Source organism: Psammomys obesus, unplaced genomic scaffold (genome assembly GCF_907164565.1).
Source record: "Psammomys obesus unplaced genomic scaffold, mPsaObe1.curated_primary_1811, whole genome shotgun sequence".
NCBI lineage: Eukaryota > Metazoa > Chordata > Mammalia > Rodentia > Muridae > Psammomys > Psammomys obesus.
Genome location: NW_026588752.1, coordinates 10760623 through 10786993, shown reverse-complemented (window position 1 = coordinate 10786993; position 26371 = coordinate 10760623). Strand labels below are relative to the sequence as shown.

Genomic DNA, 26371 nt, shown 5'->3' with positions numbered 1-26371 from the left:
GATTCCTCCTCTCTGTGTGTGAATTAGCTCCTTCAACATGAGCTGCAGCCTCTACTTGGCCTTTGTGTGTCTGAGTCTCCTCACTCAAAGGTGAGCGGTGCTACCCCAAAACGGCTCAGTGCAAACTGCCCTGGTGTGGCTACCTGATGGAATGGCTTGCAGGCATTTCCCACTGAACTTACCGAAAGCCAAAACCTAGTCCCTTCATTTCCCTGAAACACCACAACAATGAAATGTCTGTGATTCACTCTGTTCTAGAGAGTAAGTTTCTAAAATTCTCACACACTGATGGACTTGTGTGTTTTCATAAGACACTTGGTGAAAGGAAGCTGGGAAGAGGGCTCAGTGGTTAAGTGTGCTTCCTGTGCAATCATGAGGACCACAGTCCAGATTCTGATATCCATATATCAAGACTGGCATCCCACAAATGCCAGTGAATTTTGGAGCTGCCAAGCGGAGAAGAAATAGGATCTCTGGGAGGTTCTGCCTTACAGCCTAACTGAGAAAGCTTGAGCCTCAGGTTCAGGGAAAGACCCTTCCTCAAAGGAATCAGTAAAGAGAAATAGAAAAAGGCATCTGTCTGCATGTTCAGGTACACATGCCTGTGCTCACATGCACACACACACACACAACCAACCAACTAATCAGTCAATCAAAAGAAAAGCTACTTGAAGGGTTCCCAAGTTATCATGACAATTTTCTCCATAGAAAATGTGGATAAGAAAACGGAAATGAACCGAGTGGTGATGGCACATATGTTTGATCCTAGCACTTGGGAGGCAGATACAGGTGAATCTCTGTGAGTTTGAGACCAGCCAGGTCTACAGATAGAGTTCCAGGAAAGCTAGGGCCACACACGGAGAAACCCTGTTTCAAAACAAAGAAAAAAAGAAGGAAGGAAGGAAGGAAGGAAGGAAGGAAGGAAGGAAGGGAGGGAAAGAAAAAAGGAAGGAAGGAAGGAAAGAAGGAAGGAAGGAAGGAAGAGAAATGCTAGCTCACTAACAGAAAGAAAGAAACAAAGAAAGAGAAATACTAACTCACTAGCCAGAAAGTAAGAAATTTCTCATTAGAAAAGCCACCATGTGAACACACACACACACACACACACACACACACGCATAGGCACACACATGCACACATAAGGGGAAGGTTAGTCAAGTTCACGTCTATCTATGTTTATCAATATTTGAACAATATAGGCAACAAAGGTCACTCTCTTTTCCAGGTTGTGCATCCAGGGGAACCAGTTCAATGTGGAGGTCAGCCGAAGTGACAAGCTTTCCTTGCCTGGCTTTGAGAACCTCACTGCAGGATATAACAAATTTCTCAGGCCCAATTTTGGTGGTAGGTTATCCTTTCTGATCAGGACATCAGTTCAAAAGGGCAGGCATAGAGATAAAAGGCAGCAGAGGGCTTCAGCAGGCTTTACTGACTCCACCCTGCTCCAAACCTGTTTTAAGGCTTGGGAAGAATGGATAAGGATGCACGCCTGGGATTTCTCCTGCTCCCTTAAAGAAAGTACTTTACCTCTTGACTTAAAGGTTTTCGTCTCCACCACTGTGGTGGGTGCAGGGAGCCTCTGGCAACATGCGGCCCTCTCTTCCTTCTCCCTCACTTCTATGGGTCCCTGTTCCAGGAACACACCATGTTCCGCCAGCATTCCTCCACCTGGCCTTCCTGCCTGTAACCTGCCATGAATAATCCTCTCCCATCATTTCCACGTGGATCTCCTCTGGGGTCATTCGCCTGCTCAGAACATAAGCCTGTGCCCCAGCAGCCTAGCCTGAAGTCCAGGCATCCCAGGCTCTTCTCAGTCCAGCCCCTGTCTGCCTGTCGTTCTCATCTTCCAGCAATATTCTGCATTATGGCCCCAGGCACACACACCCCCACCAAGCGTCCCGAGCCTCCTGGCTTCTGTGTCTGCATAGGCTGCTCATCTGCCTTGGGTCACTCTTCCAACTTGCCTCCCTAGAAACATGACAGTTTTCCATCATGTCTTGGCGACAAGGTTACCGTCCTCTGAAAGGCTCTTTTTGATTCCTCCACAGCCCATCCCCTTGCTTTGAACACAGCTCTGAGTCACATGGTTCCCCTGTTATACTGTACCTAGCTTTATGTCCCTTTTCCCCTTCTTCTCTCTTCTGATGGTGACAGTTTCTAGTCAGATCTAGGACAGCGTGTCAATCCAAGTCCACTGGTAGTCAGATGAGGAGGCCATTGCCTCATCAAGATGTGTGTTGGTCTGTAAAGAGTAAGGGTAGAGGAGGTAGAAGGCTCTTGGGCTTTAAGGTGAGAAGCGAGAGGGGCAAGGAAGTCTGGGTAGAGGTGTCTTGGAGAGGAGTACTGATGGGAAGTACTGTTTGGGAAGGCCACAAGGAAGTTCCTGAGTAAAGCTCCCCAGCAGAGGAGTCTCTGCCTCTGGGCATCCGGGATCACCCCTGCCTCAGTGTGCTGTCCTATGCAGATTTTTGGGTGGCTGAGGTCCATACTACCACTTACCTGCACGGCCTTAGGGCAAGGTTGCTGGCAGATTCCTCTGTGCAGCCACTGGGAACCTCCGGCGATCTCACCTCAGCTCAGCTGGAGATCTGGACAATGTCTAGCCCCACAGTCAGGATCTGAGTTCTTTATGTCAAGGACTTAGAGAGCCACCACCCGCCCTGGATTCCCACACCCTCCTGCATGCTAGCAACAAGCACATGAATCTAAAGAGCTTGCTTAGATCAATTTCTCTTGCCTCCCAAACCACAAACAGCTAAGCCAGTACAATATTCTTCATGTTTGCACAATAACAGGCCAACCAGAGGAATGGATGTTGGGCAAGGAGGTTGTTCTGAAAACAGGGCTCCTAGGGTGGGCTTAAGGGAATATGAGGCCCAGTTCTACCTGAGGTAAATAGGCAGAGGCACCTCACTTAAAAGGAGAGAAAGCACAATGCCATGCCCAGTGACTTTGTGCACTCCATCTCCCAAAGGAACCTGTCTTGCTGGGCACCCTCTACGCCCATGGATGCATCCTTGCTTCCTTGTGGTATTTTTACATCCAGCTTCTTGGCCACCAAAGCCCTTGAAAGACAGAGCCTCCATCGTATTTTCCAGGGACTAAGCTGGGTAAAGCAAAGGTCATCAAATGAGCACAACACGCACTGCCCAGCAGTTGACTTTCACCTTTTCCCTGGGAAAAAGGTGCCCTCTGGTGGCACAGCTTACTTGTATAATTTCAGGGGACAGAAAAGCAAGCTGGTGATCCATGAAACAGCCAATGGTGACCAGGCCTGGACTAGACCGTGTAGGTGGAAACTAAGCCATAAAACACAGTGGGACTCAACCCCTGTGTGCTTTCCACTGTGTGGTCTTCAGAGGAGTCCAAGGGGACCCACTGTTTTTCATGCTTTCCAGCTTAGTACTCTGATGGGCTCTTGTCTTAGCCTGTTTTGTTCAGCTATAACATAATGCCTGGATCTGGGTAGTTTATAATAAACCCAAATTCATGGGCTTGTAGTTCAGTATTAAATGCTGGCATTTGGCAATGGCCCTGTCACCATCGTGTGGTAGAAGGTGTGAGGGCTGAAGAAGACAAGGGAGGGCTGAGCTTGCCCTTTCCATATAGCACCAGCTCTACTCATGAGGCTGGAACCCTCACGGCCCAATCACATCTTAGTGCTTCCACCTCTTAATACAGCTACATCAACTAAATTTCCACATGAGTTTTGGGAGTGGAAGAACAATGGGGATTGTAACAGTGGGTTACATATCATTTACCACACAGGGAAACAACACAGAACTCTCTCTGAGTTCACTCTTCATGCTGTGCTTTGCTGTGTTGAATGACAGAAAGCCACCTAGCACCACGCCCTTCCAGCTCCACCCTCAAACATTTCCCTTTTCTCATTAACCATTAACACTTATCTTTCAACTGCATTGGCTCTATAACCCCATTTCCAAATTCCGGCCTACATTCTATGGCGTGGTTTTCCTGGATTACTAATCCTTTAATTATTAGGTTGCTTTGGCTAATTCTGACCAATTAGATGATTAGGTGTTTTTTCTGGTTTCCTCACAATCCCACCTCTTTTCTTCCTGGTTCATTGCCACAGTCCCCTGGGGGCTGTCTTAGCTACTTAATGTAAGTGAGAGCTGTTGTATCCATTAACCTGGTTAGCCAAGTTGTGTCTTCCCAACTTCTGGAATTACAGAAGACAGTGGGAAGGAATGGAGGACACTGATGGTGGGGCTGTGTCAAAGCATGGAAGGTATGATGCCAGAGCTGTATGAAGGGGACCATTTCTGAGATTCCTGGAAGGAATGGGCGGGCACTTTGCATGTACTTTGCCTTGCTGTCACTGGCTAAGACACTGTCACACCAGTAATGTCATTGAAATCCCTTCATCACCCTCTTGCAGGTCAAAAAACTACAGTTCTAGAAACTTCAATAATTTATCCCTGACAGCAGAACTGGACGATTTCAGAGCTGAGATCTGAATTCACATGGTTCGCACTCCTGGGTCCTTCTTCCATACCTCCCATCTAAAGAGAAGAAATGGGCCTGGCCTGCCTGGTTGGCTTCTGAGACTGTGCTCCAGTCTCCAAAATAAAAAGAGTCCTGAGTGGAGTCTTTCAATCTCCCTAGACTCCAGGACCATGCACAGGACCAACCATGGCGACACAGTTGTGGCATTTTAAAGCTTAGGGCTCCTAAGAGCAAAGGAGGAAGGTGGGCAGGGCCAGCAGGTGCTCGGCTTTGATCAGTCTTCAGTGCCATCTTACGGTAAACTTCCTTAACGGAAGGAAAGGAGTCGTCTGTGTACAATCACATGAACAAATCTGTCCCACTCTACACAATTATGCTCCAACCCACACCCCACCCCACCCCACCCCCCCCCTCCAGGCACCACAGCAAAAGCCCACATAAGGAGCAGATACCTTACCACTAGCCTCTTTAAAATACAAACTAATGGCCAGGGAGAGGGCTCAGCAAGTGAAAGTGCTTCCTGAACAGCTGACTGCCTGAGGTCCATTCCCTGAATGAGTGTAAAGGCTGGATATAGAGACACACATCTGTAACCCAGAACTCCTGTGGCGAAGCTGGCAGTGGAGATAGGAGAGCTTTCAGAGCTCTCAGACCCGGTAACTTCAAGGTAGCTGTGCGGCACCAAAATAACGGGAGAGACCCTGCCTTAAAGCAAAGTAGAGGTGAGGACCACCAATTCCACTAGTGTGTGGCACACATTCATTTCCCTCCCCTCTCTCCCCCCAAAATAAGTAAATTAATCTTAAAATGTTTTTTAAATACCCTTTAGTTAATAATGGTGCGACCTCTCTTATGAATCATGATGTCCCTATGTATCTGCGTATATTTTTCATACCAAATGGTTGCTCCTGGGAAGATAAAATTAATTCTCATATTTTTATAGCTCAGATTATTTAAATATTTCTAATACGTGTATATTGCTTTTATAATTTTTAATAGCTTTTTGTTTCCAACCCACTAATGCAGAAACACTGGCTATGGAGTCTGCAGTGGGGCAGGGGATGGAAGCGGTGATTGGAAGGAGACCCTGTGTTTGTGTTTCTATGTAAGTCTTTCTGGTTCTTCTCCATTCTCAGGTGACCCAGTTCGGATAGCACTGACGCTGGACATAGCAAGCATCTCTAGCATCTCAGAGAGTAACATGGTAACTGTTACCCAGTGGCTGCCCCCCCCCACCCCCACTCCCTCTCCTTGCTTCCAATGATGATGTCCTCTCAAGTAACTCAGAAACAGAACGCAGATGCCTGAGTCCTGCCTCCTAAAAAAAGATAGGAGAGGACGTTTGTACACTAGGTCTTCTAGGTGCCAGGAGTGAAACAGACTCAAAGGCCAGGAAGAGAAAATAGAAAGGGAAGTTTACATTTACTGAGGAATAAAAATTGAAGAAAAGAGGCCAGGTGGGGGAGGCACACACCTTTAATCCCAGCACTGGGGAGGCAGAGCCGGGGGGAATCTCTGTGTATCTGAGGCCAGCCTGGTCTACAGAGAGGGTTTTAGGACAGCCAGAGCCACATGGAAAATCGCTGTCTCGAAAAGCCAATATATATATGGAATATATATATATGGAGTATATCAAGAAGCTGGGAGTGTTTTGGTGGTGGGGGAGAAGACTAGAGCCACTTCCTTCACATTATCTTGTTTCAGTACTTGAGTGGAACCCTTGTTTCACGTACCTCACCAAACTATATATTGAAATAAGGAATTACTAAGTGGCCCAAGTTGGCCTTGAACTCACTCTATAGCCAGGCAGGCCTTGAACTTGTGAACTTCTTATCCCAATCTTCCCAGTAGCTAGAGTAACAGATTATAGGCTGTGTCACTGGGTCTGGCTGGATCTTCCTAAGCTGTGTACATGTGCATGAATTCTATAAAAGCCAATATATGTAATTCTATAAAAGTCAATATATATATATATATATAAGTCTATAAAAGTCAATATATATATATATAGAGAGAGAGAGAGAGAGGAACTATATAAAGAATGTAGATAGATAGATAGATAGATAGATAGATAGATAGATAGATAGATAGAGGAAAAGAATAAAAACATGGTACAGACAGAAACCTGGACTTCACATGGTCATTCAGAAAAGGTGACAGCCAATGAAAATTAGCAATCTAATGACCAACTTGAGAGGACACAGGAAAGACAAAGCCAGGAGAAAGGCAATTTACCAAGGGAGCCCGTGAGGCATGATGGGTAAATTCTAGGCAACCCTGGCCACCAAAACCCCCATCAACTGTATTCTCAGGCAGTGTGAGCTGTTATGCCAAGTAGGTCAAGACCCTGAAAGTGAGCCTTGACAGTTGGAGTTTTCTAAATTAAATAATGAACTTTGTTCTTCCATTGCTGCACATAAGTATCACACCAACTTGACTCCTTTCCTTCTGTTTTTTGGGGGTCCCCCTACCCACACCCATCATTTCCATCAACGGCTTTCCCCCCTAGGACTACACGGCCACTATATACCTCCGGCAGCACTGGACAGATCCCCGGCTGGTGTTCGAAGGCAACAAGAGTTTCACTCTAGATGCCCGGCTCGTGGAGTTCCTCTGGGTACCAGACACTTACATTGTGGAGTCCAAGAAGTCCTTCCTCCATGAAGTCACGGTGGGAAACAGGCTCATCCGCCTCTTCTCCAATGGCACAGTCCTGTATGCGCTCAGGTGAGCAGGCCTATCTGGGAGACTAGGATTGGAGGAAAAGACACATTTAAGAAAGATGCATACATCCTGGGTACTTCCGACCAGAACCGAAGTGGCCAGTCTGAGCCCCCATACCTCACAACTTCCTCTCTTCTGTTTTGTTTGTTTCTTTGGGATGTTCTTGTTGTTGTTTTGGGAGGATTGGGGGTGGTGCTTGTTTGTTTTGGCTTTTTGAGACAGGGTTTCTCTGTCTAGGCTCGCTTTATACACCAGGCTGGTCTTGAACTCAGAGAGATCTGCCTGCCTCTGCCTCCCGAGTACTGGGATTAAAAGTGTGTACCACCATGCCCAGCCTAGTTCCCCTATTTTATACCCCAGGGCCATTCAGAAGGACTTCTCTCAGTATAGCCTGGCTACAGAAGCACCTTTGGGGCAGATGCTGGGTGCCAGGCAGGCCCTTGCAGGATACTAAGGGAGAGCTAAGTAAGACAGGCCCCGCCCCTGAGAGCACAGCCATGTAAACAAAGGAAGTAGTGGGTGCCAGGACCCAAGTAATGTTAGGGGTAATGTCAAAATATGCTTTCAGAGGATTGTGAGCTGAGCCTTTCAGAGTGAGGAAAGCTAGCAGAAAAAGAGGAAAGGAGGCTAGAGAGAAAGCATGAGGACCTGAGTTCAGAGTACCAAAGGCCGTGTAAAAGCTGGCATGAATCTAAACTGCAGTGCTGAGGAGTAGAGAGACAGGTGGATAGATCTAGCCTTAAGTCTAGCCTTAAGCTGCAAGCTCCAGGTTCAATGAGAGACCCAGTCTCAAAAGGGTGTGGACTGGATGGCTTCCTGAATAAAATGATTGCAACCCAGGTGTGGATTAGAGTTCTAAGTCCTACCGTTCACGCAAATGCAGGGTGGACATGACAGCCCAGCGGTACACTCAGCCTTCGGAAGACAGAGACAAGATCTCTAGAGAAAGATGTCTGGCTAAACTACCTAAATCCGTGGGATCCAGGTTTACTACGACTTACCCTGACTTAATATATAGGGAGTGATTGAGAAAGATATTCCATCTCTTGCCCCATGTACATACTCACAGGCAGGTGCCCGCACATGCTCACGCTTGTGCATCCACAGACACAAACAAATATAGACATAAATAAATAAGGTGGAAAAGTAATCGAAGAACAAATCCCAATGCCAGGAACCCACGTGAGCAGGTACACCTGACATGCACACAAACACACACCAAACACACACCGAATGAGGAAGGAGGAGGAAGGAGGGGAGGGAGAAGGAAGGAGGACCAGGAAGGAAAAAGACATGAGCAAACAGAGAAGTCTATGTAAGCAATTTGTCTTTCGTGGGGTTCAGTGTGGCCGGGAATCTCTACAGTGTGCCTCTGCATGTTTGAGACACGTTTGAACAAAGAAGCCAGGCGTGTGTCCCAAAGACCCTACCTACTTGCAGCCACAGGCCACCTCCCCAAATTGCCAGGGCCTAAAGTTTCCTCCATCTCATGGCTTCCTCTCAATGGTGGGAACAGGAAAGAGGCTCCCTCAGTGTTGCATAAGGCAGCCTACACAAATTATTTCTTGCAAGGGCTATACACACTTGGACTCCCTGAGTCCTTGGGGAGCAGATCAAGTAGGAAATATGAACGGACTAACCTTTAATCACAAGAAGAACCTAAAGTTATAGAGCAAGGACTGAGCAGCATTTCTGATCAGTAGCATTTCTAGGCATGCCTCAGCAACACTGGGTTTTACAGAGACCAGCCCAAACCCCAAATCCTCTTTCAGGAAACCTAACAGTCCTTTGTTTCTCAGTCCACGTTTTCCCAAGCTTCCATGGGAATTTGTTTGCACAATAGGTGTGTGCATATACACTGTGTGCCTGTGGTATGTGTGTTGTGTACCTACTCTGCGTTACAGCGTATACCACAATCAGCCCGGGTGAGAATTAGTAGTGGATCACAGTTGTTGGGCAACTCGCCACTAGAATCTTGTCCTAAATAGCTCTGTGAACTTAGGCGAGTTACTAGACCCTCTGAGCCTCAGGTTCCTAGACAACAAAATAAAAATGGTAGCAGTTCTCAGATCATAGGCTATTCAGAGGGTTAGTGCAGGTGACGTCCTCTGCACAGAAACTGGCTTGCAGTAAGCAATAAGCAAAGAACTGTTGTGTTTGTCTATCTCCCTTATGGGGATGTGAAGGGCCATCAAGTTGGATACTGTGCCATGAACACAGCTGCCCACTAGAGTACCCAGCACTGTACATAATAAATTGGGGACCTGGTAAAAATGTATGAATTTTAAAAAGGAATACAATGGCCTGACTTTTAAGCTCTCCACTATGAGGACCTCACTGATGTTTATTTTAGTTGAGCACCCTTAGGTGAACCCAACAGCCATGAGCTGTGTGTCCCCTGGGTTCTCTCCATCCTGATGCCATCAAGGAGACAGGAGACCAAGACTCTTGTTCGGGCTTCACCACTCAGAGCCTTGTGAGCTTAAGCCAGTCCAGTGATCACTGTTCCAGCACTACAAGGGGTTGTCATGAAGATCACACTGAAAACCAAAGTGCAAAAGCATCCCCAGGAAGAGAAGGGGGCAAAAGTCCCACTGATAACCATAAAGCTATCTGTAATTGATAGCTGACGAGAGAGGGAAAGATTCACTGTCTCCAATGAAGTGACACTGGAGTAAACCATACTCCAGAGCAGGCCTCATGCTCAGGAGTAATTGACCCATAGGAGACAGGTTCTGTGGTGGTTTATTTCATTTTGCTTTTTCTGTGTGCTTTGCTGTTGTCATTTTGGTTTGGGGTTTGGGTGTTTGTTTAAGAGAAAGAAAGACTGTCAGGTTGGGTAGGTAGGAAGTGAGCGGCATCTGGGAGTAGGTAGGGAAAGGGAAAGAATATGATCAAATTAAATTGTATGAAAAAAAATGTAATTAGAATTTTTTTAGAGCATCTCCAGAGTGGGAGAGACGGCTCAGCCCTTGAGAGAACTTGTCTCTCTGGCAGACAAATTCTCAGCACCCTCACAACCATTCCTAACTCCAGTTCCAGGCACCCAATGTCCTTGATTGACTAAAGTGAAAAACATATATTTTAAAAATGTCTTCAACACGCTGGAGAATGAGTCTGTTCTGTAATATTGTGGATGTTTTACATCTGAGCTGCCGGCATTCCAGTTTCTTCCACTCTGGATCCAGTTTTAACTGGCTCTGATGAGTGTTGTTGAGCACAGAAAAAAAAAAAAAAAAAAAAAAAAAAAAAAAACCCTCAGGAATGCTTGGATGCATGCTCCAAGCCACAGGTCCCTGTAAGAGTCTGAGAAAAAGTCCTCTTGGAGCGGCCCTCTGAAGAAACGTGAACTCAGTATCTCTTTCTCACAGCCCTCTTTCATATCCTGTTTGTTTCTTTGTTCTTTTTTTTTTTTTTTTTCTTTTTAGAATCACAACAACTGTTACATGCAACATGGATCTGTCTAAATACCCCATGGACACACAGACCTGCAAGTTGCAGCTAGAGAGCTGTGAGTATACATATCTGAAGAAAGCCCCCCCCCCCCGGGTGACCTTCCTGGGTGACTGGGTGACTTCCCATCTCTTTTTGCAGAGTACCCCATATCTGTGACTTTTCTTTCTTCATGTTGATCCACAATGGATTGAGCCATTCGGCCTGTGCTTCCTGACAGAGTCAGATTCCTCTCAAAGGCAAACTGCAACGTTGCACCTTTGGGGGAGAGCTACTGTGCATTAGTGCCAAACATCTCCGGCGATGAGTAGAGAGATGATGGAGGAAAATGCTTTAGCATAGCTGATGGTGTAGATCGCAGCCAGCGAACTGCATTCATCTGCCAAACCCTGGCCTATCACCCGCTTCCGGAAGTGCAGTTGTATTATAGAGAGCAATGCAGATTGTCTATGGCTGCTCGCTGTCACACTGTAAGAACAGAACTGAGGATTTGTGATAGAGGCTGTATGGTCCACAAAGCCTAAAATAATAACATTCTTCATCACTGCAGAATTTTTAGGAGCCTCCAAGAACTAATTCCCTGTGAAATTCCAAGGAGTGTATCCTTTCCCAGACTTACATAACCATAGAATCTTGCTTCATGACTATTTCTATTTTATAGAAAACATCTTGATGAAAATGGATCTAAGCTAGCACATGATGTCTAGAACTTACAGTATTTTATTTATGCCATCTCTCAGGCTACTCATTCTCAGGGTCTGTGATTCCAGGTGAGTTCTTGGTGAATTGTTCTATGGCTATGACCTTTGTCCTCAACCCACTCTTGCCCCACCAAAACTAAATCAACCCCAGGTCCCTATAGAAGCTGATGCAGAAATTCTGGGCCTTACCAACTCCCTTTCTATGTGTTACTAAATATGCTTCTGGCTACTCTCAGGCTACCAGAGGCCTCAGAAGCTCTCTTTTCCTAATGGAAATGCACCGTGGCCTCTAGCTACACCTTGCATTGTAGCTACGGAGGAGATAGGGAAGCTAGTTAGAAAATAACCACAGGCGGGACAGCTAGTGTGATGACCTCAATCTGACTCTGACCTGGTCCCCTTAAGCAAACCACTTTTCCATTAGCAACCATGAAAATAATAATTAATACTATGGCTCTTTTCCTGCTCAATATCATTGCATCCACATGCTAGACACGCTCACAGATAACTTCCAAACAAACCTGTAAGTGTTGTTTTTCCCACCTTTTGACCATAGAAATTGAGGCCCATTACAATTTTGCATTTTCTAAAGAGACCTGGGAATCAGAAACACTGGGGAGTAAGCCCAGCTGGACGGACAGACAGTTCCCAGGTTTCTTCTAACAGACCAGCAAAGCCCATGAGGATTTTGTTCCAGTGATCTCTTTGTGATCTGAGATATACAGTTTTCCCAGATACACCATAATGTGGTCTTAAGCAATTGTATGAGATTTCTAGGTTCTCTAGTACCCATTGAAAATTATCATTTTTCCTCCAGACTGAGGGGCCATGTGACACTTGTTTGGGATTCTCAAATCCTGCCAAATATGAAGCTGAAATACAATGTGACTATCAGACAGCAGTTCCAAGTTTTTTCCATGCCAGTTCCTTTTGGTTCCTTAGGACCAAGGCCAGTGTTTTTCCTTTCCTCTGTATCGTAAGGAAAATATTTTGACTCAGTCTAATACTTCAGTTCTACATATTTTCCCACTAACGTCTCCAGCTAGTCTAGATGGCTGATTGAGTTCCGTCTGCCTGCCCTCAGTTAGTCCATCCATTCAACAACTACATGCCTGTTTGTGTTAAACACTGTGGTGAAGGTTTGAGATACAAAAGACAAAATGATTTGCCAGCCTTCAAGAAGTGTCCCACATGACAGAGACCACAGGACTTAAAATAATCCTGAAAGAATGAATGACAACAGTAAGACGTAATGGCACCGTGGAAGCCTGGTAAGGGTCAGAGAGGCCCAGAGGGAATTGGGAATTGCTACCTGAAATCAGAGAAGGGATCAGTTCCAGCTGGCTGAGAGGGCAAAAAGCATGGCACAGTACCACAGGAACAAGAAGGAATAGAGCAAAGGTTAGCAAGAAACAAACAGAGTCAGAGCCTGGGGTGGGGGTGGAGTATCTGTCTAGCATAGGAAAGGCCCTGGCTCAGGCCGCAGCACTGAGGCAGAAAAACCAAATACTGAAAACAGTCACTGATGTGTATAAGGCAGCTGCCTCCAACACTTAAGAGAACTTATTTGGTATATGTAAAGCTTCATAAAGTGCTGTGAGTTAATGAGCACCTAAATTATAACCTGGGAATTTCTTAGAATGGAAAATGAGGGTTCACTCCAAATAGATGTAGGTCAAATCAATTCCTTGGGATTGTTAAACAATCTCCATTGTTCCTTCGTAAGCTTCTCTGAATATCCACCAGGTTTGGGCACCTGTGTTAGGGAAATAATGGCACCGGTATGACTCATTAAGGCATCAAAGTGGAAAATAACTACAGGCAAGCCTTGGGGACCACCGGGTACTCTACACATAAGGGCACAAGTGGGCAACTCCAGGAGAGAAGAGCCATTTTGAGAAAAAGCCATTTTTCAGAAGTACACATTTAATTAAAGACTTCGGCAGATTAATTACCCTGTTGAGTCAGTACATGCAAACCCTTCTTGAAGCAATGCAGCTGTTTGGTGGCAAAATGCAATTGAGGTTGTCAAAAAGAGGAGTCATCCCCATGCAGCACAATAGAAATAATTGCCCTCCATGTGTCATGGCCGGGCTCATCCCAAATCCCAGGAGCAAGGTTTGCCAGCAAACTTCAGCACTCTACGTGCACAGACACCATCCCCAAGGAACAGAGGGAGCTAACACAGAATGCTTTTAGCAGGCATTTAGGTATTTTTTAAAAAATCACATATATATCTCCACTAAAAATGAATTGACATCATCTTAATCCACCATATTCACTCAGGGCCAAGAATTGGTAATAACTAAAAACTATGACTATTCTAAGGGTGAAGCCAAGTACCCCAGTAGAAACTTGCGCTCCTTGTTTTATAGAAACGTCTTCAATCCTTCAGGATTCCAACCTAATTTCAGTGGCTAGTTTTCATTCAGTTTTGGATGACCCCGAAGGAAAACACACGACTTTACCTGGAGGTCCTCAAGGAGTTCAGGCATCATAGGATAAAGTCTACTGGATATTGGCTCCATAACGCCGCTTCTTAGCGCAGTATGGACCCCAACAGCAGGACCATAGTCTCAGTAAGCTTTGAAGCAATGGCAGGAGACGTCTGTGTTTGCCACTGCAGGTACTGGACCCGTGGGCTATGTCACCAGCTGTATGGCTTTGGCTAATGACCCTCTCTGAATCTCTGCTTTCTACTCATTGACATGGAAAAATTAATGGTACCTGGCTCAATGAATTGCCTTCTATTAATCAGGTTTATTGGTCTCTAATTTATGCACCATTAAATTCATTTTTTTTTTCCTGAGACAGTTTTCTCTGTGTATCCTTGGCTGTCCTGGAACACATTCTATAGACGAGGCTGGCCTCAGACTCAGAGATCAGCCTGCCTCTGCCTCTTGAGTGCTAGGATTAAAGCTGTGCACCACAGTTGTTGTAAATAAAATGGGTGTTGGGCTAAATACTGTTTATTATTATTTCTATAATTATTGTGGATATATTATTTTACCTGCTATCACAATTAATAAGACATGCCTGTTAACTTTTATAATTGCCTTATTTACCTTGGGCTGGGCAGATATTTTACCTACGCTGTCTCAGTAACCTCATCTTCCACCTCCCAGGCCCCATCCAATGCCATCCTCCTTAACCATCCTCATCTGGGCTACCTTCCATCCATAATCTTATAAATACTTGCTTTTATTTTTCATCTGGGCCTTTCCATGTCACTATTGGAGTCCTTCCTCCAGGCCCGGGTGGTTTCTATTCGATCCATCTGTCTGTTTCCCATGGTTCTCCTCTTCCCAAAACCCAGGAACCTTAGTCACACCTACCCTGTTCTGCTCTGCCCATGTTTTAGGCCTTTTAACCAACCAATCAGGTATAATGTCGTAGGCAGGTTTACACAACAAGGATAGGTGTATCTGGGCAGTAGCCAGATCTTGAAGGCCAGTAATTAGCATCAAAATACAAGCATCAGACCAACCTCCTACACACCAACAACAACCAACTAAATTCGCCCGTTTTTAACTTACGAGCAATTCAAAGTTTTCAGTAAACTTACCAGGTTGTGTAGCCATTGCTAGCTTGCATTGTTAGAGCATTCTCATGACCCCCAAGAAGATCCCTGGTGCTTATTGCAATCATTCCAATTTCCCACCACCAACTTCAGGTACCACTAACTTACATTTTGCTGTTATGAATTTGTCCCTCCTGAACATTTCATATAAAGTAAGGTCAATATGATATGTTCCCTTTTGCATCTGGCATTTTCCACAGAACACAGTACTCCATTCCTTCTGATTGTTCAGTACTGTTTCTTTCCAGCTTTTCAGTGGATGGACTTCTGGGTTATTCTTACATCTAGCCATTGTAAATAATGCTGCTGTGAACATTTCTATACAAGTCTTTCTGTGACTGGCACTTCATTCCTCTTAAGTACATACCTTGGAATAGAGTTCTGATTAAAATAATTATTACTCTCATCATCATTATTATTATCACTTATTATTTAGGGTTTTTTTGGTAGTCACTTTGTTTTCCAAAAGTGGCTGTATAGCTTACAGTCCTACCCATGAAGTTCCAGCCTGTCAGTATCTTCATCATTTTTCTCATCTCTTCTTTATTATTGCCGTCTTAACAACTGTGAAGTAGTCTGTGGTTTTGCTTTGCATTTTCCTAGTGACTGATGACATTGAAGCTCTTTTTTTGTGCTTATTAATGATACACACATCTGCTCAACAAGGATTGTAGAAGATGATAATGTTGCAAGGGAGTTAAAAATTGCTTACTAAGTAATAGATACTACAGTTACGATCACCATCATCCATGGGTTTTGAGATTAAGCTTTTCTGAGCAGGACACCATGCTGGCTTTTTTTTTTTTCTCTTATTTGTCTATATCTTGAGAAAGTAAAAAGACGTCTTAAAACCCGAGAGTTTTCACATGAGCAAATGACTCCTCAAGTCTAAGGTACAGTATTTCATAAGAAATATTTTAGAAGAAAATGCAAGCTCTTCTTCACACACATTAATTGATGATAAGATCCATCACAATTTTAGATATGCAAAAACAAAAGTCCATCTCAAAACTGAAGAAACACAGAAATGTCTACCTTCACAGGATTGTGAAAGCATTAGATACGTGTTGTGTGGTGAGTAAGAGACAACATGAATGGCTCATAAAAGGTAACTGTTATCAGTGCCATCAACTGATAGTAGCTAACATTTATCAAAAGCACATGTTGACAGATATTCATAAAGCAGCTGATTACATGGGTTTTCGGTTTTGCATTCATGCAAATGGGAACTATTACTAGACCACTTCCAAAGTCCCAGACAACATTACTGAAGCTCAGACTGCTCTGAAAGGCAGCATCTAACATGGGTCTCTTTGTGATACTATGCTTTATAAGTGTCACTCAGTGGTGAAGGAAGCCATTCTTATCATCCACCAGGCTTGGACAATGCTTAGCACAGAACTACTTCTGAACCAATGAAAAAATGATCCTAGCAAAGAATTTCATTCTGCAGCGCTTGAGAAACATTGCCAACTTTTACTTGGTGTATTCCTTTAGACGTAATGCCACCAGGATAGAGCTCTTTGCTACACTGAAGCATTTCCCAAACCGTCTAAGTCTGTAGCATCCATGCACTGACCCGGCTCACTCTTGCTTGCCAGGGGGGTACGATGGCAATGACGTGGAGTACTCCTGGCTGAGAGGGAATGATTCCGTGCGTGGACTTGAAAACCTGCGCCTTGCTCAGTATACCATCCAACAGTATTTCACCTTGGTCACCGTATCCCACCAGGAAACAGGTAATTCCCATCACCCAGAATAAACATTCTTAAAGAAGAGGCTGGAGAGATGGCTCGTTGGTTCAGAGTGCTGACTGCTCTTCCAGAGGACCTTGGTTCAATTCCCAGTCTCTACATTGCAGCTCACAACTGTCTGTAACTCCTGTTCCAGGAGGCCTGACACCTGCACACAGACAAACGCGCAGGCAAAACACTGGTGCACATAAAGTAAAAGTACTTAAAGAAAGGGTTGCGCCCTGAATCATAAGTAGCTTCTCCACCTCTGCTGTGGAGTGCAGGCATTCTTTAGTGGTGTGGAGTAGGGAAAGGAGATTGCCATGGGACCTAGGTTTCTGTGCACTCCTCCCTCGGGGTTGACATGGTCTCTGGGCCAGCACTGAAGCTTAGCTGATTGCCTTCCGGGATGTTCCAACTGCTCAAACGCAGCAGGTCATATGCATAACGGTCACTCATGTTTCTAATGTGTACACTGGTCACTGAAGGATGAAGTTAAGAAGGAACACCCGGGGGAAGAAGAAAGTAGTGAGACCGCATGATCACCTCATTACTGAAATCATTGCTTCATCATGTTCAGGGCTGAATCTGTGGGAGTTGGTGATTTTCAATGGGTATTTTCTAAATGGGATGATTTCACATACAAACAGTTGGCATTTTCTTCTCACTTCCTCCTGGTCGAGTTAGAAATGCTTCGTTGCAACAATATTTATATTCTTTAAAACCTTACCGTGTACTTTAGTTGAGTCTAGATGACCTAAAAAAAAATCAAATGTGTGCCAAAATAAAAGAAACTGTGCCTAGATAAAAAGAAGGGAAGGAAAACAAAAAAGAAGGGAAGGAAGGATACAGCTCTCTGTTGTTTATCTTGCCTGCCTGTAGCACGTGTGCATTGGTAATTTCATTAGTATGATCCTGGAGTGATACCTCTGAAATTAACAAAAATTAAATTATAGGGGCTGGGTGGATCACTCAATCAGTAAAATGCTTTCCTTGCAAGCATAAGGACTTGGGTTCAGTCCCCAGAACCCTCTGTGGGGGAAGGGGACAGGAACTGGGCATACACACTGCTTGTAATTCCAGCGCCAGAGAGGCAAAGATGATGAGACTCTGAGGCTCACTGGCCAGATATCTGGCCTACTTGGCAAGTTCTGGGCCAAGTAAGAGATCTCCAGTAAGAGATCTGACCCAAGATTGCCCTGTTTGCTCACACAAACACACGAACACACATGCGCATACACAAAAATTAAATTATATTTAATAGTCCCATTCTACAGTAGTCTTAAAAGCACTGGGCTGTCTTAAGTAATCTTTATTAAACAGGTATTCATTAACAACTCACCTTGTGAGCGCACCACCGAGAGACAGGGAGTTTGCTCCGTTGGGGTTCACAGTCTAGCGATCTAGCTGTTGAGAAAATCAGCTCTCGCGATGCTGCGATGCTGAAGGGATTCTGTGATAAAGGAAAGCATATGAGGAAGCAGATGAGTGTGGAGGTTAGTGAGCAGCAGCCCTGTCAGTCCCACGCCACACAGCGTTGACACCGGTGTGGAAAGCGGAGTGGCAGTTCACAGCTGGCTAGATCGCGGTCATGGAAGACAATGTGTGTGAGGTTTGGTTAAGCGCCTCACAGAGCAAATATTCTTCTGTATGGACAAACACAACTTCTTTTCTCCCGTTTGCGCTCGCAGGGAACTATACGCGACTGGTTCTGCAGTTTGAGCTCCGGAGGAACGTCTTGTATTTCATTCTGGAAACCTACGTTCCTTCCACGTTCCTGGTGGTGTTGTCCTGGGTTTCGTTTTGGATCTCTCTTGATTCCGTTCCTGCAAGAACATGCATCGGTAAGCAGCTCCCGCAGGCAGCTTCTAAGAACTGGGAGCATCGGACGCTTTTAAGAATTCTATCATTGTTTTCATTGATGGTTGTGGGACCACTAAAAGAGTTGACAGATTTCTTGAGAAATGGATCCAGAAATAGAAGGATAACGTCAGAAGGATTTTCTTTTAAAATATGTTTTGTAGTGACAGAAGAGGTCACCTTGTGATTAAACAGCCCACTGTCAGTTACTTTACGCACTGGCCATTCATCTCTAAGAGGAGACAGAGGATGACATATTGAGAAAACTGTGTCAGTTATATCTGTTCAAGATGAATAAAATCATCCCTATTCCAGAAGGTCACAGACTCTTTAAAATGAGATCTGTACTGTTCCTGAGTCCTGCCCTCATCTTGCTGGCTCCTGGGTGTAGTGAAGCAGCCAGATGATGGCTGGCAGGCAGGGTGGTTAATGGGACCCCAGCATGGAACAGTTTCTGCTTATCTTCCCAGGGGTGACAACAGTGTTATCCATGACCACGCTGATGATCGGCTCCCGCACATCCCTACCCAACACCAACTGCTTCATAAAGGCCATCGATGTGTACCTGGGGATCTGCTTCAGTTTCGTGTTTGGGGCCTTGCTGGAGTACGCAGTTGCTCACTACAGCTCCTTACAGCAGATGGCGGTCAAAGATAGGGTAAGGATTTCGAGGGCGTTGCCTCTGAGCCATCACTTGGATGGACGTGCTCCAGAGAGCTCACCAGGGTTTGGTTCCCATCCCCAGAGTAATTTACTTTGTTCTAATAAATCTTCTTCCCACCAAGGTAGGCACTTTGGAAGTCATGGTGTCCCTTGGCCAAGGTTGTTCTTTTCACTGAAGAAAATAGGATATCAAACTTTAATTCTCTGGAAGAAAACTGGCCCCGACCAGCGGGGCTTGAACGTGGATCCTAAGGGAGGAGAGTGGAAGGAATTGGGGGTGGGAGGGACAAGAAGCACAAGGAAGAAAGCCAAGTCTGTTTGTCTGATCAAGGCTTCCATAGATATCTTTGGCTCCCGGCATCTCCTCCCTTCTAAAACAATTTAAGAGGCTAGCAGGTAGGTTTTGAACATGAGGTCTTTTGCAGAAGGTGGGCATTAACCAGAGGGGGGAAGTAGTGATGTGATCCTCCCAAGGCTTTTGCAGCCTTTTTGGGTGCCTTTTTGGGGAGGAGAGGAAGACCCCATCAACACCTGAGGGCATCCCCAGCAGGTTGTGGTTAGGGGTAATCAGACACCAACCTCTATGCAATCAGGTTTGCTCCTCAGGGGACTCAGAAGCGGGCAATTGGGCCCTCCCCTTGCAATGTCATCTTGCACCCCATTACAGGTACCCAGAAAAGCATTTATCTGAGTTTCATGCTGTTCTCATGAGAGCCAAACATAAGCAGTCAAGACCTATGTGATAGACTGTCAGCAGTCTTCCTCCGGCTCAGCTAAGCCTCTGTCAGCCAAATCAAGTCTGTGATAATGAACTTGTATGGGTTTAGATGCCAGGAAGTCAATTTGCTGTTTTACAAAGCCAGTGAGTCTTTTAATGGCCCATGAGCCAAAAGATACGAGGAGAAGGAAACCCACCAAGGGTTCCAAGATTGAAGGAAGGAGGGTGGTGAGCCAGGGAGAGGTTGAAAACCAATTATGAAACCAACTTTCCTCTTGTTCTCTCTGTCTCTTTCTCTCTTCTAAGCCTCCTCTATCCTAGTCATGCTGTCCCTTACAATCCCAGTATAATCTGTGTAAAAGCAGCACTCTTCCTTAAGGGCAGCACATAAGCAGTCATCTTGACTGGAGGGGTCTTCTTTGACATCATTATCATAGTCAGGAGTAAACTCCTCATCCACTTGTTGCACCGGGCATCCCAGTAGCCATCAAGCTGCATCCTTTTCCTGTGAAAGAAACACAGACAGCTCCTCGTCCCCATATGAGTACAGGGTCGGGTCTATGCCATTGATTTGTTAAAGGATTTCTCCATTTTACTTTAGCAAAAGTTTTTTGGCTTTTGTATGCCAAAATCTATCTGTTGCAGATTTACCATGCTTATCCAAATTTTTTAGAAAACTTAGGTATCCAAGGGAGTGGCTCCCCCTTCTTTGTTTTTTGCAAGTAAATCTTAATTGTTCAGTAGGCACACTCTAGCATGCCTTGTCCTTGAGAATTGCAAGGTATTTCAGTTATGTGAGAAACCTGAAAGTGTTGACAAATCTTTTTAAAAGATTTGTTAGTATATCCTGCTCCATTGTCAGTTTTAAATTGCTTAGGAACTTGTAGAACATTAAAAGCCTGTAGACAATGAGCAATAACAATTTTTTTGCAGTTTCTCCTGGTTGAGGAGTGGCAAAAATAAATCAAGAATAGGTATCAATGCAAACATGTACCTATTTTAATTTTTTAAATTTAGGAATTATGAGTAATGTCCTTTTGCCAAATCTGATTTGGAACCAATCCTTTAGGACTGACTCCCAAATGAGAAACAGGCTGAAATTGAGGACAAGTACTGCAAGCCTTGACTATACTACATGCCTGTTTCTTAGTCAACCCATATTTAAGTCTCAAGGTTTGACTATTAAAATGATGCATGTTATGGGCATCTTGGGCTCTTTAACTGTAAACAATAAACTTTGGTGGCTTTATCTGCCAATGCATTTCCTTTTAGACAGGGGACCTGGCAAATTAAAATGAGCCCTCAAATGTCATATACAAAAAGGAAAAGTTTCTTTTTTGTATCAAGTTTTGAATGTGTAAAAATAAAATTCCAGCAGGAGAAAATATCTGGATTTGACCTGCAGTCTCTAACCTAGGAAAAGACAGAGCTACATATGCACTATCTGTAAAAAAAAAAAAAAAAATGTTTAAAGACTATTTATTAAAACTTTGAAACTCAGCCAATACTGTAGATAACTCTGCTATTTGTGCAGATGTGCTAGACACTTGAAAAGACATTGTTTTTCATTATAAGCACAGGCAGCAACACCAAATCTCACTATAGATGGTTCTGAGCCACCATGTGGTTGCTGGGGATTGAACTCAGGATCTGAGAAAGAAGAGCCAGTGCTCTTAACCTCTGAGCCATCACCAGCTCTCTGTTTGTGACTCTGTTATAATAAGCTTACATATGTTAAAATGCCATATTTATTAGATCTTTTACAAGTCTGAGAGCCAGCATATTTGAGTTACTCTCTGTCTACCTTTATTATCTGCTCTAAACTGCATCCTATAAAACAGGATGTTATAATCTCTAATTTTAGCATATATATATATATTTTAATGTATGTTTTAGAACCAAATTTTAGGTAGATCTACATAGACAAACTTTATGGTTATCCATTTTAAATTTAACCTTAAAGAAAAAAACAACCTAAACAAAAGGACTAGGTAAAACTCAATCTTGTACTCAACTATAATCTTTAGCATAACTTTAAATCTGCTCTTTTTAAAGTAAAATCAAAGCAAAACTTTTAATTAAACATAATTTGTAAAGGGGCTAGCAAATCTTATTAATCCTATAATATTTTATTAAAACTTAACAGCAAAAAATTAAAGGACAAAAGTTTTATTTAGCATTAAACAGAGAACTAAACTTAGCCTGCAGCCTTTAGCAAAAATGGACTATTCTGGCCATACCAGATCAATAGGACAGAAAGAAACAGCATTAAATCATTTATTTAGGTAATGTCAGCCAGGCATAATTTTGACCTCCCCCAAAGGGTTGAGAAACTGTTTTTAAGTTTTTTGTTAGACTCTCCAAGGGTTATTATTTTAAAATATCTGATAAATTTTAAAATGTTTTATAGAATTTAACTCTGATGGTCCAAGACCAAACTTAAAGGTGTTGATTTAAATTGTCTCATATCCAAAAATATTAATATCATCAGTCAGATTTTAAAATATCATCAATTGAATTCCAGAGATAAACATATACACATATAGAGACACAGCTAAGGAACACAGAAATCTGAAATTGTCCCCTTGGAGTAACCAGAATACCCAGATACCAGGATTTGACTGGCCTGGAAGGAGTGGACTTCCTCATGATTCCTCTCCACAGCTCCCAGATGGAGAGCAGGCTCTAGCAGCCTTCTTTCTACACAGAATAGGGTCCCAGATTAGGGGAGCAATTTAGGGCTCTTTTTCCGGGAACTGGGGTGTCACCCAAATTTCCTTGATCAGATTGGAAACTCTCCAAGTTTTTTAAAAACAGAGACCAAAACAGACAGCCGGCACACAAACACAAAACACAGAGACAAAGACAAAAATCAACCGCAGTACCTGCTTTTTAAACATTTAAATATATATACAGAGCATAACCATGATTTTAAAAGTCAGAACTAGAAAAACTCAGAATTTATCAGTGAACACAATTTAATCTTTAAAACTAGAAGTGGCTCCATCCCTCTGGTTTCTGTCCTAGGTCTGGCTGAAGCTGACACTGGCTGAAGCCTGTGGGAAGGGGCGGGGTAAACTGCCCCTCGGCTGAGCAGTCCTGCTCACCTCTGCAGCTAGCAGAGGCAGGTCTTAGGCCAATTTTGAGGGTTTGGGTGAGCAAGCGAGAGTTCTCATCCACCCATTTCTCCGCAAGCCATCCAAGCCTAGCCCGCAATAGAGGAGTGGGAAGGAGACAAGTAGTGTTCCGTTCCTCCTGCTCACCTCGCTAAGGCTCTGCTCGGCACCTTCTGCCCCGGCCCACTTGGGGGCCTTTTTTTCTTTGTTTTGGGCAGAAGGGAAGCAGCGCAGGGAAACAGGCTATGGGACTTAGCAGTTTCTTCCCCTGACTCTGTTTTATCCTCACTATCTAGCTCCTAAATAATTTTCTGCTCTCAAATTACAGAAATCTGTTTGAGCTCCTTTATGAACACTTGAAATAACCTTAGAAGTACCTCTCTCTCTCTCTCTCTCTCTCTCTCTCTTTTTGACTGCTCTAATTTTACAAGTAACTTTTTAGCTTTTGAGATTCCCTTTTGTTTACCCTTACTCCTTGCGCCTTGAGGGACTCCTTCAGTCCCTGTAAGAATAAATCTTGTTTACTCAAATCTTGTCCCATGACTCGTCGTTCTGACTTACCTCTCAGATCAAGCTCACAGATGGGCGGCTCTGTGGAAATCTCATGTAGTTTTACTTCTCGGTGGAAACGCTGAATCCTTGTGTATTTTAGTGGCCACTTTGAAGAACGACGTTCAATCCAGATCTCCGTACCTTCAAGTCACGTTGGGCGCCAGATATGGCCCCGACCAGCGGGGCTTGAACGTGGATCCTAAGGGAGGAGAGTGGAAGGAATTGGGGGAGGGACAAGAAGCGCAAGGAAGAAAGCCAAGTCTGTTTGTCTGATCAAGGCTTCATTTATTAGAAATTTTTACCCAACTTATATAGGGAGAAGGCAGGAAAGGGGGAAGGTAATTAGCTGCTGCAGGAGACAGGAAGAGTGCTTTCATGTGTTAAATAGGGTGCCTGCAAGATAACTTAGGGATGTTTTCTCACGGATGCTCTAACAAATGGATGTCCTCACCCATGAGTTGGGGTCCTAGATAACTTTCACTAAATAGCTTTAGGTCTCCACTAAATGACCTTTGCTCACTATTTGGCTTTGGCCTAGTAAACACCTTTTGTCTCCACTAGATAGCTTTGACTCACTAATTGACTTAGGCTTCAGTAGATAGCTTAGTCTTCACTAGATAGCTTTGGCTTTGGCTTCCGTAGATAGCTTTGGCTCCCTGCAGAAAACTATTATTTATATGCAACAGGAAAGCTTAAGAGTGAGCATCTGAGGAAAAGCCCATTATCACACTGGACATGCTTACATGCTCACACACACTTCAGATTAATCTATAGTTCTACTTAATCCTTTTGATGCAATTTTATGTTCTTAAATTATACACGTAGCAGTTTATAAAAAAAAAAAAAGAAGAAGAAGAAGATGTATGGAAGAAATTAACTTGTAAACAAAAATCCCAGAGACAAGGCAACTAAAAGGTAGAGTTGGGAGTCTCACCTAAGACTCCCTTGCTCCAGTATAATGGGTTGTTTTCCCTTCACACAATACGCAACAGGCTCTCCCATTAACGATTACTCTCTACAGCCCCACTAGACCTTGAGGTCATTTGGAAACTGAGTTTGATAGACATTGGCACACTGAAGTTCATACTAACAGATAAACAAAAATGATAGGGATCTGGTTCAGAAAAGTGCCACCCTAAGCAGTGTCCTGGGACCAAGAGGGACTAACAGTGAGGATACGGGCAACCCAGAAGATCCAGTGACTTTGTCATTGTGTTTGGTTGTTGTGACCAATGCGCAAACACCGAACGTTCCAGCCAGAGGAGAATATGCATTTTATGTGTTTTCTTCCATATAGGCTTCCCTAAATAACAACACACATGAATCTAGACTTAACAAGATTGACAAATGAGGGTTGGAGAATTCCTGAGATCTCCTGCTAGTGTGTACCCCCATGCCCCCATGCCCATGCATATAACAGTAGATGCTCTGTGGAGTATATGCTGTTTTGTTTTGTTTTGTTTACATCTCTCTGAGTATCCCAAAACTCAGTGAAATGAAATCATCATTTTCCTTATTTTATTATTGAGAAAATTTCCCTCAAAGTTGTGAAGCAACTCGGCCAAGACCCTACATTCTGTATCATCAGCACCTTGTTGGATAGTGGAAATTTCTCAGGTTTTCAGGGAGCACCACTATTTCCATATGTGTAGCAAAGACCACATTATATTATCTCTCATAATCTCTTCTCTCTGGAACAGACTAGAACTTTACCAAATACCTCCTAGGTCCTTTACAAAATTTATACCACTAATCTTACCCCCTAGTCTCATGAAAGAACAATTCATGTCATTAGTATGTGGCAGACAAGGTAACTGAAGTTTCCAGTAGTTAACAGACTAAAGTTTAAGCCCAGGTCTGCTGCCTTGACAGCACACTGTTCTTCATAATATCATCTGTGTACATTGTGTCCTGTCTTCCGAGCTAACTATTGTCTATGAACCAGGGGACGGTGAAGGAATCAGAAGACGTCAAGATCACTAACATCATCAACAGCTCCATCTCCAGCTTTAAACGAAAGATCAGCTTTGCCAGCATTGAACTATCCAGTGACAATGTCAACTATAGCGACTTGACAATGAAAGCCAGCGACAAGTTCAAGTTTGTCTTCCGAGAAAAGATCGGTAGAATTGTTGATTATTTCACAATTCAAAATCCCAGCAATGTGGATCGATACTCGAAACTACTATTCCCTTTGATCTTTATGTTAGCCAATGTATTTTACTGGGCTTACTACATGTATTTTTGAGATGACATTGAACTTTTGCATGCCAGGTGTCTTTAACAGAATAACATAATGATGTTAAGGGTATTCCAGGACATGTGTATGCACTTCAGCTTAAGAAGCTACATAACGATTTTTCTAAGTTGTGTAGAAGTCCTACTGTGACAGGATTCTGTAATGGAATCATTTTAAGGCAACCCTTTTCTTCTTCAGTTTGGACAGAGCATCCCCACAGAAGATTGCAAATCTGCTCAGGGCTATTTGCTCTCTGCATCCCTGGTCTGCATTCAATGCACAAAATTGTGGGTAGAAGGGTGATTATATAGAAGGGGTTTATTTTCTAAAGAACCCATCGTGCCATTTACTAAATCGCTGCAATGTTTATAGGATATGTTCTTGCCTATTTAGTGAGAGGCATTTTCTAATTTTTGCTTCTCCTTGAAATGAAATGTAGGTTTATGTCAATTCACTGGTGATCACACCTCACCTCATCAACTCAGTGCCAGCTAAGTTCTGAGTATCATTTAATACCACAGAATTCCAATAAATCCTATTATTGAAAAATCAAATGTAAATT

At 43.7% G+C, this 26371-nt stretch overlaps 1 protein-coding gene across 1 annotated transcript; it reads left to right on the top strand.

Annotated features, from left to right (window-relative positions):
• Nucleotides 1-25908, top strand: Gabrp (gamma-aminobutyric acid type A receptor subunit pi). The gene is made up of 9 exons (XM_055604807.1): nucleotides 1-90; nucleotides 1226-1344; nucleotides 5607-5674; nucleotides 6980-7197; nucleotides 10623-10705; nucleotides 16530-16667; nucleotides 18353-18505; nucleotides 18992-19179; nucleotides 25516-25908. The coding sequence occupies exons 1-9, from the start codon at nucleotides 38-40 to the stop codon at nucleotides 25816-25818; spliced, it is 1323 nt and encodes a 440-aa protein (XP_055460782.1). The 5' UTR covers nucleotides 1-37; the 3' UTR covers nucleotides 25819-25908.
• Nucleotides 25909-26371: the final 463 nt, after the last annotated feature.